Here is a 12,794-nt window from a genome sequence, read left to right as displayed (position 1 = left end):
TACAAATTAACACACCTTTAATATTTTCAGATCAGTTAACTCTTAAAATTGTGTTTAAAATGTGTAGAATAAATAGTGCTATCCTTTACGATGTGTCAAATATTTACAAATATTATGGTGGTATTCCCATTTATATTTATGACACTTTCATTTTCTCCTAGTTTGTTTACATTAAATATGTGTTGAGGAAATGGAGACAAGTCCAAATTATAAATCATATTTGAGAGCAAAATATAAAAACAAAATGAAGACTTTATTGCCTCTACTTTCTCAGTATGTATGAAGAGAATGTTGCTATGTGTATCCAGAAAGAATTGAACATTGGGATCTTTCCTTCCCACTTCTTCCCAGAGTGTGTGGGAAATGAGTATCAAACAAGAGACCTGGCTCTGTCTTCCTGCTTTAAATTTATGTCATCATTATGTTTCCCACCAGTTTCTGAAATGCATTTCCAACTTCTCAGAAACCTTTGCCATAGCTCACTTGATTATCAAAGTTGCACTGAAAAATTTATGACATTTTTCTCATTCAATTTAGAATACATTTGAAAATTAGAAAGAAAACCTAAAACAAAGATTCACACACAATTACTTAATATCACAAATAGTGATATATGCACATTTAAGGTGTCTCACCATCTGCCTCCAAGTTATATTTAAATGAGTGTAACTATAACCAATCTTGCCCATTTTATTCTTGTTTCATTTATATGAAATAAGATTTTCTTTGCCAAAGAGTATAGATAAAATCAAGAGCTAATCAATCATAAACATCCTAACAGGTAAGAAAATTTGGGGGATTTATCACCACTGCACTTAACACACACTTTTCTGTTTAGAATGTGCAAGTCACTGCAGACTCAGTCTGTATTTCTAAAAATGTCAGTTCCTGTGAACGGTATCATTTATCTAACAATTACATCACTGTGTCAGTTGATTTTTTATAGATATTTGCTCCTTCAGATAGTTTCTTTTCATAAGAGCTTCCATTTACATTGTAACATTGTTTTTATATGTATGTATGACTAAATATCTTCATCTACCTCATGTGTTTGCTCGCATGCATCAAGAATTAAAGACGTTCTCCGTGATGACAGTGATGAGGGTGTGGAATGTAATTTCACTGTTTAGGGGAATGCTATTTTCTCCTGTCTTTGAAAAGCACATGGCATGGTATGAGGAAAACAGCATTAGTCCAAGAATCAGAATAATGGATCTTTATTAAAAAAAAAAAAAACTGTAAACTGCATTCTTGAGTAACTCAAATGTTCTTTGTATCAATTACTCTATTAATAAAACAGTAATAATGCCTAAATCACTATCTCACAGCAGTATTATGAACAAATAATCATGATGTTGGATCCAAAGGGTCTTGCTGGATAAATTCAAGAATGTGAGAGGAGATGTTGACAAAATCTAGTTTTCCAGATGATTAAGGCTACACATTTAAACATGGAAATCATTTTAACTTAAACAGTGTTAATGAAAACCTTTCTGCAATACTTTCCAAAGTTTCCTGCCTTCTAAACCTTGGGAAGTCTATTCTGTTTTGACTTCTTCAGACATGCATGACAATTAGTGGGCTTCCCGGGCTTTTTGTTTTTAGACAGGAGGCATTATTTAGCTTTACATTAATTAGCATAGCAGATACTAATTATCTAGCTTCTTGGTGAAATACTCTTTTCTTGAATGTTTTAATGTCTCAGCTAAAGGAACATTATATCAACATAAAAGTTATATATGTATATGTATACACACACACACTCTTTTAAAAGTATGGAAGAGAGATTAGATTGTCTACCATTACCCCTGCACATTCTTTTACAACCAAGAATCCATAGCAAATTCCATTTGTAGATATGCTCAGTATTTTTCCTTCCCCAAATCAAACTATGTAAAGATGCCACACATACTGCTGACCTCCCCTTATTCTCTCATTAACTGAGTTTCATCTAGGAAAGCAATCCTCTTTTCCTGAAGTGCACACTTACACATACACAAAAACACACACAAGCATGAATTCTTATGCAAATAAACAACACTGTTGGTGTTTATAAAGAAGAAAAGTCAGTTTTTTAGCACTGTAAATGAATTGTTTAGGAATAATGCAATTCAAATAAGAAATAAAAATGTATCCTGACATTACAGATATTTTATAATTTATAAAGCATGAATATTAGCTGTACATATTCATAATGTTTAAAAATTAGTGGTACAAATAAATTTTTGTCATATTATTACCACTGAATGTAGCAATTACTTTAGATTTTTGTTTGTACCTTGTCTAGATAAGTGAGAAAATAATTTTTGATCCTGTTCAAAGATTGTTGGAGAGTATGAACTTCATGATCTAGCAAAAAAAAGAAAACCAGCATACTCCAAGAACATAGCTCTTAGCTGTCCTTCTATAAAAAGAGATTAGTTCATATCTATTGACATTATTAATACTTTTTAAATGTTTTCCCCCTGTTAGTTATCACTTCTATCTCACTGTTTTTTTGTTTTGTTTTCTTTCCTAGTTAGGCAGCAGGGACAGTAAAAAGGAGTCTTGTCAATATCTATGTCATTCCATTCCACCTCTAACCAGTTCAGGGGTTATCTGAATTCTGCTTGAAAATGTTTCTGGAACTTTTATTGTTGTTATTATGTTTCCCTTTGTTTAATTCTTTCCCTATATCCAATCATTTCCACTATAATTTCACAGTTTCTTATAGGCATGATCATACGTGTGAGTAGAACTGACTTTCACTTATGGGTTAATACTTTAAAACAGGTGCGAGCCTAACCACATTCTACTTAACGTTGAGAATTAATGACAGGTCCTGGTTCCTTAGAGATCTGCTATTTGCATATACAAATAATTCATTAGATTAACATAAATATTGAAAATAAAATTAATTGTAATAATAGAGAGAACACAAACAACTAATCATATCTTTTTTGACACACAATGAACACAGATTTATACTTTGCTTCTCATGATTACATGAATAACACAGGCTTCTTGCAATCAACATAAATATCAGTACATGAAAGGCAAAATAACTGAATATTTTACTGTCATATATTCACAGTTAACATGGAATAACATTTTCATTAATCATTTTCAATGTGCATATAAATGTGGTGTACAAGTTATATGTGATATTTGTATCTTTATACCCTATGTGTTTTATAAAACTTTATTTTCTGTTCTCTAATTTTTCAATCACTACTATCCTCTCAGGAAAATATATGAAAAATATGCTCATGACTTTCTTCTCTCTTTTTATTACATGCAAATATTTAAATACTATTCATTTTTATCAAAACACAAGATTCTATGATTAATAGAAATATTTAATCTCATATTAATATAAATCATGCTATATATTCACTGATACTGGCATATCAAAATCATTTATGTAACTACATTACCAAAAAAGGTGCTTTTTCTCTAAGAAATTATTTCTTATAGAGTCACTGTTAAATAAAAATTTACATATGTATTTTAAACATATATACTATAATTTAAAATATTTATATTTAAATTTCATTGCTAATTGTTTCCTAAATTAACTGTTAAAATTATATAAAAATAGAGTGACATACTTTACAACAAGTGATATAATAGAGTGTTTACTGCAATTAAGTTTATTATATCAACCCTTATCAAAAGTTCTCACCGAGAGAAAACATCACACACTAAAATTACAGAATTACCAATGAAATGACTTGTTATTGATGACATGCACACAAATGTAAAAATAAAGACATTACAACATTATAGGTAATATACAATTTGGAAAAACTACAAGTGTATAGGCAGAAAAAGAGTATAAAATAAATATTTGTTGACATTTCAGTATCAACAGGAAGGAATCAATTCCTGCAAGTGACTCATTTTGTAAAGAAGTAAATTATTTCTGTAACAATTTTCTCAGGGCCATGGTGACATCCTTGTTCCTTAGACTGTATATCATGGGGTTAAACATGGGAGTCACGATGGTATAGAAGAGAGAAAGCACTTTACCAGTTCCTGCTGAATGGCTGGTCTTGGGTCGTAAATAGGTAATAGTGGCTGATCCATAGAACAACGCTACAACCATGAGATGAGATGAGCAGGTGGAGAAGGCTTTGGCCCGACTTGTGGCTGATGGCAATTTAAGGATTGTGGAGATGATTTTGGTATAGGAGATAAGGATCAACAGAAATGGAACCATAACAAATAATACAGCAACTGTGCATACCATCATTTCATTCAAAAAGGTGTCCCCACAGGCCAGGCTGAGTACTGGGGGGATGTCACAGAAGAAGTGGTGGATTAAATGAGACCCACAAAAGTGCAGAGAGAAAATCTGGCATGTCTGCCCTATCTGGACTGTGATTCCACTGATCCAGGAGCCAACCACCAGCTGGACACACACTTTGTGGTTCATGACTAGAGGATAGTGCAGAGGGTTACAAATGGCCATGTAGCGGTCATAGGCCATCACGGCCAGGAGGAGACACTCTGTGGCTCCCAGCATATGCATAAAGCACATTTGTGTAGCGCAGGCAACTAAAGAAATCGTTCTTCTCTGGGTCCACAGATTCATGAGCATTCTGGGGAGAGTAATTGACACATAGCAGATTTCCAAAAAAGAAAAATTTCCCAGGAAAAAGTACATGGGGGTGTGGAGAGTGGGGTCTAGTTTTGTTACTAGGAGTATGATGCCATTGCTCACCAAGATAATGATGTAGATGACTAAAAACAAGCCAAACAGAAATGACTGGAGAAGGAAAACATCCGCAAAGCCCAAAAGAACAAATCCCATCAGTTCAGTTACATTTTCCTCTACTGGTTTTTCTTGGTGTTTTATCTGTGGAAAGGGGAAATTTAACATGTGCTTTTCACTTGAACCTGCATGGATCAGTGCTATTCCCCAAATTGTATCAGGATATCAGGACTGGTTTTCATAAGCACTGCAATTGTTTCTAATTTAGTAATGTCACTACTCGTGTGTTTCCTACCCTCTTGGGTTACACCCTAAGGATTATCAGTGTTCACACTGTACTGACTGCCGTGCCCCTGTGTGCTGCGTGCACCTCCACCTGATTTGTTGTTCCTTGAAAACAACACTTCAGGTAAGTTACTAAAGTCACTTTTCTGAAAGATTATGATATTGAGATTTAACAAGTGATGGATAATTTGATCATGTGTACATAGATTTTGTGATTGCATGTTGGCATCTAATTTTTTATTTGGAATTCAGTTAGAATCTTAACTTTAATATCTGTGCGATATTAAACAATTGTTTTGATTTTCTAAGTTTGTCTTCTGTATGTTTATAATTAAATGAGATAATATTTGTAAAATCAATTAATTTTGATTAAATATGATAAAAATATATTACATTCTTAAATATTTAATCCTTAAGGTTGTGACATATTTTTTAACAGAACTTTTTTAAATAGAATGATTGACAGACTTCTTGGTAATCATTTCTTTCCATTCTCTCCTTTTACCAGGGCCAGAATTGGTGAAGGTGAGTGAGACCCCATAGGTACCAAACTTCAGGGCTGATTCTGCATTGCACAATCCTGAAAGTCAGTGTCTCCTCAGGCACCTGGACAAAATCTGTCTCAGCCCTGCCTTTCATTTCTCCATTCTGTGGGTTTACAATTTGTCCACAAAGCATAACATAAATATAGTGTCATGCAGAAGGAATACAGTTCTACCAAGATGGACTGGGTTCGAATTATGACTCCACCACCTCTTAGCTGTGTGAACTCCTCCAAGTTCTTAATCTTCCTGTGCCAAGGCTCACTTGACTATAAAAAGGCCAACAGTTGTACTGACCCTGAGAATTTTTATAAGAGTAAATCCATTTGATATATGCAAAACAACTTGAAGAAGTCCCGGCATTTATAAAACTCTCTGTAAAGATAGCTGTTATTGTTGCTATTAAACAGTAAATTTTATTACTCTAAATTTTACTCTCCATTCCAAGTAGTAGGAAAAAAGTACATACTAATTTACTTTTCTTTGTATCACATGGTTGATGTAGAAATGGTGAGATCTTAAAGCAGTCATCAGTGTTATAAAAATACCAGACCCTTAAGCTGAGAGTTCTCCATGAATTCTCTGCCAATATTTTTGTTTATATTTATATTTACTCTGCAATCCAAGAGCACACAGCATTTTACTTCAGTGTGGCCAATTCCGTTTGTATGTCTTTCCTTTCACTCACATTAAGGGATCTGGGAGGTAAGGACTGTGAACATCTTCCTACTTGGGATCAATATAGATCTTAGAAACTGCTTGTACACCTAATATGGTGCTGAATAATTGATTTTGAGAGTACTTAAAACAAAAGACATATTTCAAATGAAATCATCATTCTTAAAAGGGAGAAAAGGATTAATATACAAGAAGATAAAAATCTTATCATTATGTATCACTTTTATCAATGGCATATTTAATATAAATGATTTCACTCTTATTACTTGAATAAAATTACTTCCAGCACTAAAGAAAATTTCAATGCACAAATTTACCTTTTTGGTGATGAAATCTCAATGTGTAATGTGATAGATGTAAGATTTGTGTATTTGTCAAGAGCAGATTAGACAGAGCAGAGATGTACTCTCATAAAATCATATGTCTTTCTTGTAAATGCTTAGGTTCTCCTCAATCAATTAAAGTAAAACTTAGTTTGTAACAGTTTTATTTAATTTCAAGCCTCCACTCTCAGAAAAACCCAAATAATGAAGGAAATGTTTAACAATATTCTAACTCAGTTTGATGTTGCAAGCTATGCAACCCTCAGCTATATTTTTATATCTGATATAAATCAGAAACTTAAGCCTTAAAACGATATTGAATTTACCATTCTTCTCATTATTTTAGAAATCCTTAATTCTATCATTTTTTTTCTTTAAAATCAATATTCTTTGGATTCCCCAGTGTTGTAATCTATTTAATGGATCATTTTATTTTAAATCTCCCATTATAATATCAAGCTGGACACATAAATATAACACTTATGTTATATTATGTTGGCTCAAAATGAAGTTTCCTCTAATCTCTACACCTACATAAAATATTTCAGTTATTAGTTTTCACACATCACTACTTATTATTTCATTGTAAATTTCGTTTAATAGCATCAGAAGTAATAGGAGTTGCTTAAAGAAGGTGTCACATTTGCTACTGTATGTTAAATGCTTATTTTAAATTTAACAATATGATCTACTGCTTACTGTCTGTTTAAAGAGGTTCATATTTACCTTCCTTATTTGGGATGTTGCTGATGTTTTTCACATAGTGGGTTTGATACTTAAATCTCCGTATGTGAAATCACTTCTTTCATCAAACTTATTCAAGCTGGCTTTAAAATATTTTGTTCCTTCTAAACATAAACTGCTCTTTAAATAAAATTAGTTATTTCTACCCCAGGGATCTCCTCCACATGACACATGTAAGTTTTTAATTAAAAGCCTATTTTTGGCACTCTCCTTTTTTTTCTTTAGTAAAGTTTTCAGTTCCTGGAATATTTTCTCTTCAATACTTCTCAACCTCTCCATGGAGTAGAGCACACAATGCACCTCATTTCTTTAGTCATGGATAAGGTGCAGAGCAACATCATTTCAGACCATCAAAAATTGACCCACACCCAAATCTCACCTTATCTATCATGAACTCTTCATAGGAGTCTCTGTTCTATTGGACTGAAATCTTGGACTTGTTTTTCTGATACTCTTCTCTCTCCTAGTAGGTTCCTTAATTACTAGTTAGAGGCTGTCTTGTGTAAAAGTTGAATAAATATTCTAATGACAAATGTTTTATTTTTATGTACAACAATAATATGTTGGTTTTTTCATGACCATCTTAACAATATTATATTTGGCTGTTGAATGTATTAAAATAGGTTTCTAAATTAAAATATTCATACAAATTAAAAATAACATCTTAATAAGGAGAACATTTTCCTGCCCTTTTCAGCATATCACCATATTTTCCTATTTTACAGCTTTAAGATTTGAATATTTTCAGGCTTTATTTATGATAAAATGAGAATCTGAGAAAAGTCCGGCAGAGATAATGGGGAAGGACACGAAGCAAATCATGTGTGGATTCCAGGATTCAATTCTGGGAAAGACAATTTATTCCTACACTCGATTGTTTAAGAATCTTGGCTTCAAATCAGTTTTTCAGGATAAAAATAGGGTGTTGATCCCTGTTATTAAGCAAAAAATGATTTCTAAAGGTTTATGAATATGAAGATAAAAATATTTACAAGATAGGGAGCTCCTGTGGCCATGTGGTGACAGAGTGACTGGGGAAGTTACCTGCACAGGAGCAGGAGCCCTGCGTCGGAGATCGGGGACGCCAGCGAGGAGCGCGTGGTGACAGAGGCCTCGCGGGACCCAGGGGTGACACAGCACAGCCGGGGGCTGAGCGGCCAGCAGGGCCTGAGCTGCTGGGGACGCACATCCCGGAAACAGCTGTGCTGGAAGGGGCTCTGGCCCCTGGTGACGAGCCCCGTGCGGTGCTGGGAGTAAACAGGCATTTCCAGGGCCTCCTCGCAGTAGGAATAGAGTATATGTACGTATACACACATATAGAGAGAGAGTAGAAAAATGAGTAGAAATTTGTACTTAAGCCAAAAAAAGTCCAATACCAATGAGAATTTATCTTGTAATAAAAATAGCCTACCAAATTGGTAAAATATAGACACATAAAATAAATGTTTTGGAGACAATTGGACAGCCTTAAAGTGAAAAATAGTTTTCTTAATACCTTATATTCCAGCAGGAAAACCCAAATGAGACAGAGATTTAAGTATTTTAGAGAGTGAAATGATGAAAGTATTTTAAGAAAAAGTATTTTCCAATTTTGGAGGAAGTAAGGTTTAATTATGACTCAAAATACAGAATGTGGGACACAAAAATTGAAAAAAAAATGTGTAAAAATTAATAATTCTGCATGATAAAAAGAAACAAGTCCCAACAGTAAAGTCAAATAAAATTGATATAATGGGAGAAATCATTACAAATGATACCTCAGGTAAGGTTCTCTTGGCTTGTTCTTAAATATTGAAGAAAAGTCTAAGATATATTTAGAAAAATGGACTCTACAGATGTGGCATTTCACAGAAAAGAGACAAAAATGATCCTGCAAACAGAGACAGATTTTCAACCTCATTTATAAAACAAAAATTAAATTTCAATCTGAAAAATGATTTAGTTCAGAAAAAATTCTGAGACATTATCCTATGCACTATTGACTGGTACCACAATTGTGATGCTTTTTGGATCAATCACTAAAACATGCACAGGTATGAGTTATGTATTAACATGATATTGGAGCAAGTTTGCACTTGCAACAGATTGTGAACCAGCTAAGGGTGAATAATCATGTGGGCTAACTCTCTCTGATGTAATGAGTCTTAATTTGGACATTGTCATCCAATCTTTTAACTCCACAGCAATATGATGCCTCTAAAGTATGAATTTTATTATTTATCCAATTATAAAGCATTTATACAAGGAAGAATGATTTGGTGTCACCATGTGCTTTCTAAATAAATGGAAGTTTTTATTTATTTGTTTAAAGTGTTGAAAATAATATTGTTTTTAAGTATGTCCATTTATAGATGGTTTCATTCATTTATCCAAAATGATTCAGATTTTTGTCGTTAATGATTATTTTTTTGAGGTAAAAGGCAATTCATTTCTATGAATTAGATTCAGGAAGAAATAGAAGCATGGTGTAAAAATAATAAAGAATATTGGAATTTTCATCATATACATATATTCATTAAAAAATGTAGGATACACATATTACATCCTAAAGGTTATTTATCCTATATATTATATGATATGTATATAACATATACATATAAAATTAATGGGCATCCAAATACTATCTTTTAACCTTAACTAAGAGGATATATATGCATCATTAATTTGGCTTGTTTTGCTAACAATATGCTTCATCCCTGTTGTATTCAATTGTGTTTTATTCATTGTTATCATTCCTTAGTCTTCCTTTGTGGCAGATTATCACTATCATTTTCCATTCTAATTTGAGAAGGATTTGCTATTATGAATGATGCAAGCATGAACCTTCTTGGTCATGTGCCCTGACACACGTATGCATGCATGTCTGCCAGTACATGCCTAGGGGTAAGATTCTCTTGATAAGACTGTTAAAATGGTCCTTTCTGGCATGGAATGAGAGCTCCCATTGTGCCACATTCTTTACACAAGTGGTATGGTTAGTCTTGTTCGTTTGTGTTTTTTCTGATGAATCATAGATCTCTTACAGTTTTAATTTCCATTTTACTGATTGCTAATGTGTTACTTTCTTTTGTTTTCTGACCATTCACATCTTCTTTTGTGAAACAACTTTCTAGTTTCTTCTCAATTTTTCCCCCAAGATTTATTTGTTTTTGATTTGGAAGATGTCTTTATATATGATGCATTTAAAGTATTCTGTCAAAAACATTCACTCCAAATACAACTGACCTTTCAATATTGAATTTTCTAATCCATGAACATGTCATAGCAATCCGTTTATTTATTATTCTTCAATTTCCTCAATCATCTAGAGTTTACTGGGTGGACTTCCTGAATATTTCTTATTAGAATTACCTTAAGCCTTTGATATATTTGATCCTATTTACATGGCATATATTTTTAGTGTTAATTTATGTTTGCTTATTTTATAAGGAAATAGGCTGATTTTTGTTTACTGACTGAATTCAGCAAACATGGAAAAGTCATTTATAAAGTCTAGTAATTTCCTTGTACATTCTGAAATAGTGTCTCTGTATACACATATTTATATCTTCTAACAATAGTGGTAAGTGGAAGAATTTTCATTCTCTTCCTTCCCCTCTTTGTAGTCTAATTATCTTTTTTTCTTTTTATGTTTCATTCTTCCTTTTCTTTTAATTTAGTCATATATAAATTTCTATTCTCTGGGTGAGAGCCTTACTGGTGAGATAAATGAGGTGCATATAGTGCAGTTATGATAGGAAAATATCTTTAATCCCTGATTACCCAAACTAAATTAAACACCACCCAAATTTGCAAATACAATCTCATTCACTTGGTTCTATTTGATTTATTCTTTATTTTATATTAAATTATTTTAGTAATGTATTTTTCTAATTTTAATCATTTTCCTCAATAGAATAAAAGTTACACAAAACTGGGGTTTTCTCTTTTTAACACATCATTGTTACCACATCATATAGAAATGTGAGGTTATTTTATACATTCCAGATTAGACTAGTCACCATCTGAATACCCAAGAGTGACCACAGTCAAAAGCACGTGACAGAGGATAATCACACAGCTATTCCTTTCCTGAATTCCTGACCTGTATTTTTATGAGACACAGTAAAGTGATGTTATTCTAAGCTGAAAAGTTTTGGTACAATTCTTAATGCCAAATTGGAGAACTGGGACAGAGGCATTCCATAATGGTTACAAAACCAACATTCTTCATAACTTTTCTTCCATATTCCTCTAGATCAGCACCATATATAGTCATTTGATTGTCGGTTACTCCCATTTAACATTTTATCTTGTGAAATTATTGTTTTAATTCATTTATAAATTTGTTTTTTAAATGATCTTACTAATGGCATGGATTCTACTTAGATAAAATAGCTGGATAAATTAAGGCTATATCAGAATTAAATAGTTGTTAACAAGTGTGACGTTAAAGGAAAGAGATTTTTAAAAAATAATAATAATACAGTATCACTCATCAATTATCAATCTAGTTTAATAGAAAATGTATCCAAATGAGTTGGCAGTATTTTAATGAGAACGATTTAAAGCAAAAAAAACCTTTGATTTTCTTTTTGGTAACTTCTTGCTATTTGCTTATTTAGGCACTATAATGATTTCTTTTTTTCAGATGTTACCTCCCTCAACCAGGAATTCTGGGAAAAATAATACAAAAAATATCTGTAGCACTTTGATTTTAATTTCTATTAACATTCTTTATCAAAATAACTAATAGATAAGTCAAGAAACTGGGGAGAATAGGTGATTCCATATTTGGTCAATATAGTTATATCCACATACTATTTCTTTGAAATAGGATGCATTCATATTTTTTACATTAGTAAAGAATAAGGTATAAAAAACTGGGGATGTCACTATTATGATCCTGCCATTCAGTCAAAGGATTTCTGCAAACATAGAATTAGACTAACAGGTAGAAAAGAACAAAGAAATGAAAAAAATCCTCAACTTGTTCAAATAACTGATTTCAATTTCTCCTAAGTGCTATCTCCATCTCTGGTAGTTTTGAATTTCAGGGGGTGGAAATGAAAGATTCAATACCACTCCCAAAACCCTCCACAAAATCTTTTTGAGAAGGTTCTATTGTTAATCTGTCCCTAGATGAATCGCAGTTTCATTTTTAAATCAGAATGAGGCAACATCAGTGTATTGAATGGGTAAACTTCTAAAAATATAAGCTAGAATCATTCAGAAGTTATTTTCCAATGCCTTATCATACAGTCCTCTTAATTAGCTGTTTTCTGGAAAAGAAAAAAGGACAAAATAGCTAAATAAATGGGGAAAAGAACAAGGATATTCACAATAATTTTTATGGAAATACTCTGGGGTATCAATTATTAAATGAGAGATTTCATTTTTCAGTAAAACAGTCCTTAATCACCAGTGAACTGGTTGGGGGTGGTAGACTAGTTTGCTGCATATGAGATCTGAAGAAAAATGAATTTCTTATTGGCAACACAAGCATTGCGGTTATATCTGAAAGTCCAGCATAAAGCAAGCTCAGGA

General features: G+C 32.5%; 1 protein-coding gene across 1 annotated transcript; it reads right to left on the bottom strand.

The window, feature by feature from the left end:
- Positions 1-3,898: 3,898 nt before the first annotated feature.
- LOC130684841 (olfactory receptor 10AG1-like) lies at positions 3,899-4,864 on the bottom strand. The gene has a single exon (XM_057507087.1). The coding sequence runs from the start codon at positions 4,862-4,864 to the stop codon at positions 3,899-3,901; it is 966 nt and encodes a 321-aa protein (XP_057363070.1).
- Between the last annotated feature and the right edge of the window lie 7,930 nt (positions 4,865-12,794).

This window comes from Manis pentadactyla, chromosome 9 (genome assembly GCF_030020395.1).
Source record: "Manis pentadactyla isolate mManPen7 chromosome 9, mManPen7.hap1, whole genome shotgun sequence".
Taxonomy (NCBI): domain Eukaryota; kingdom Metazoa; phylum Chordata; class Mammalia; order Pholidota; family Manidae; genus Manis; species Manis pentadactyla.
Note: the sequence above shows the minus strand (reverse complement) of the source record. Positions and strands in the feature narration are given on the sequence as shown.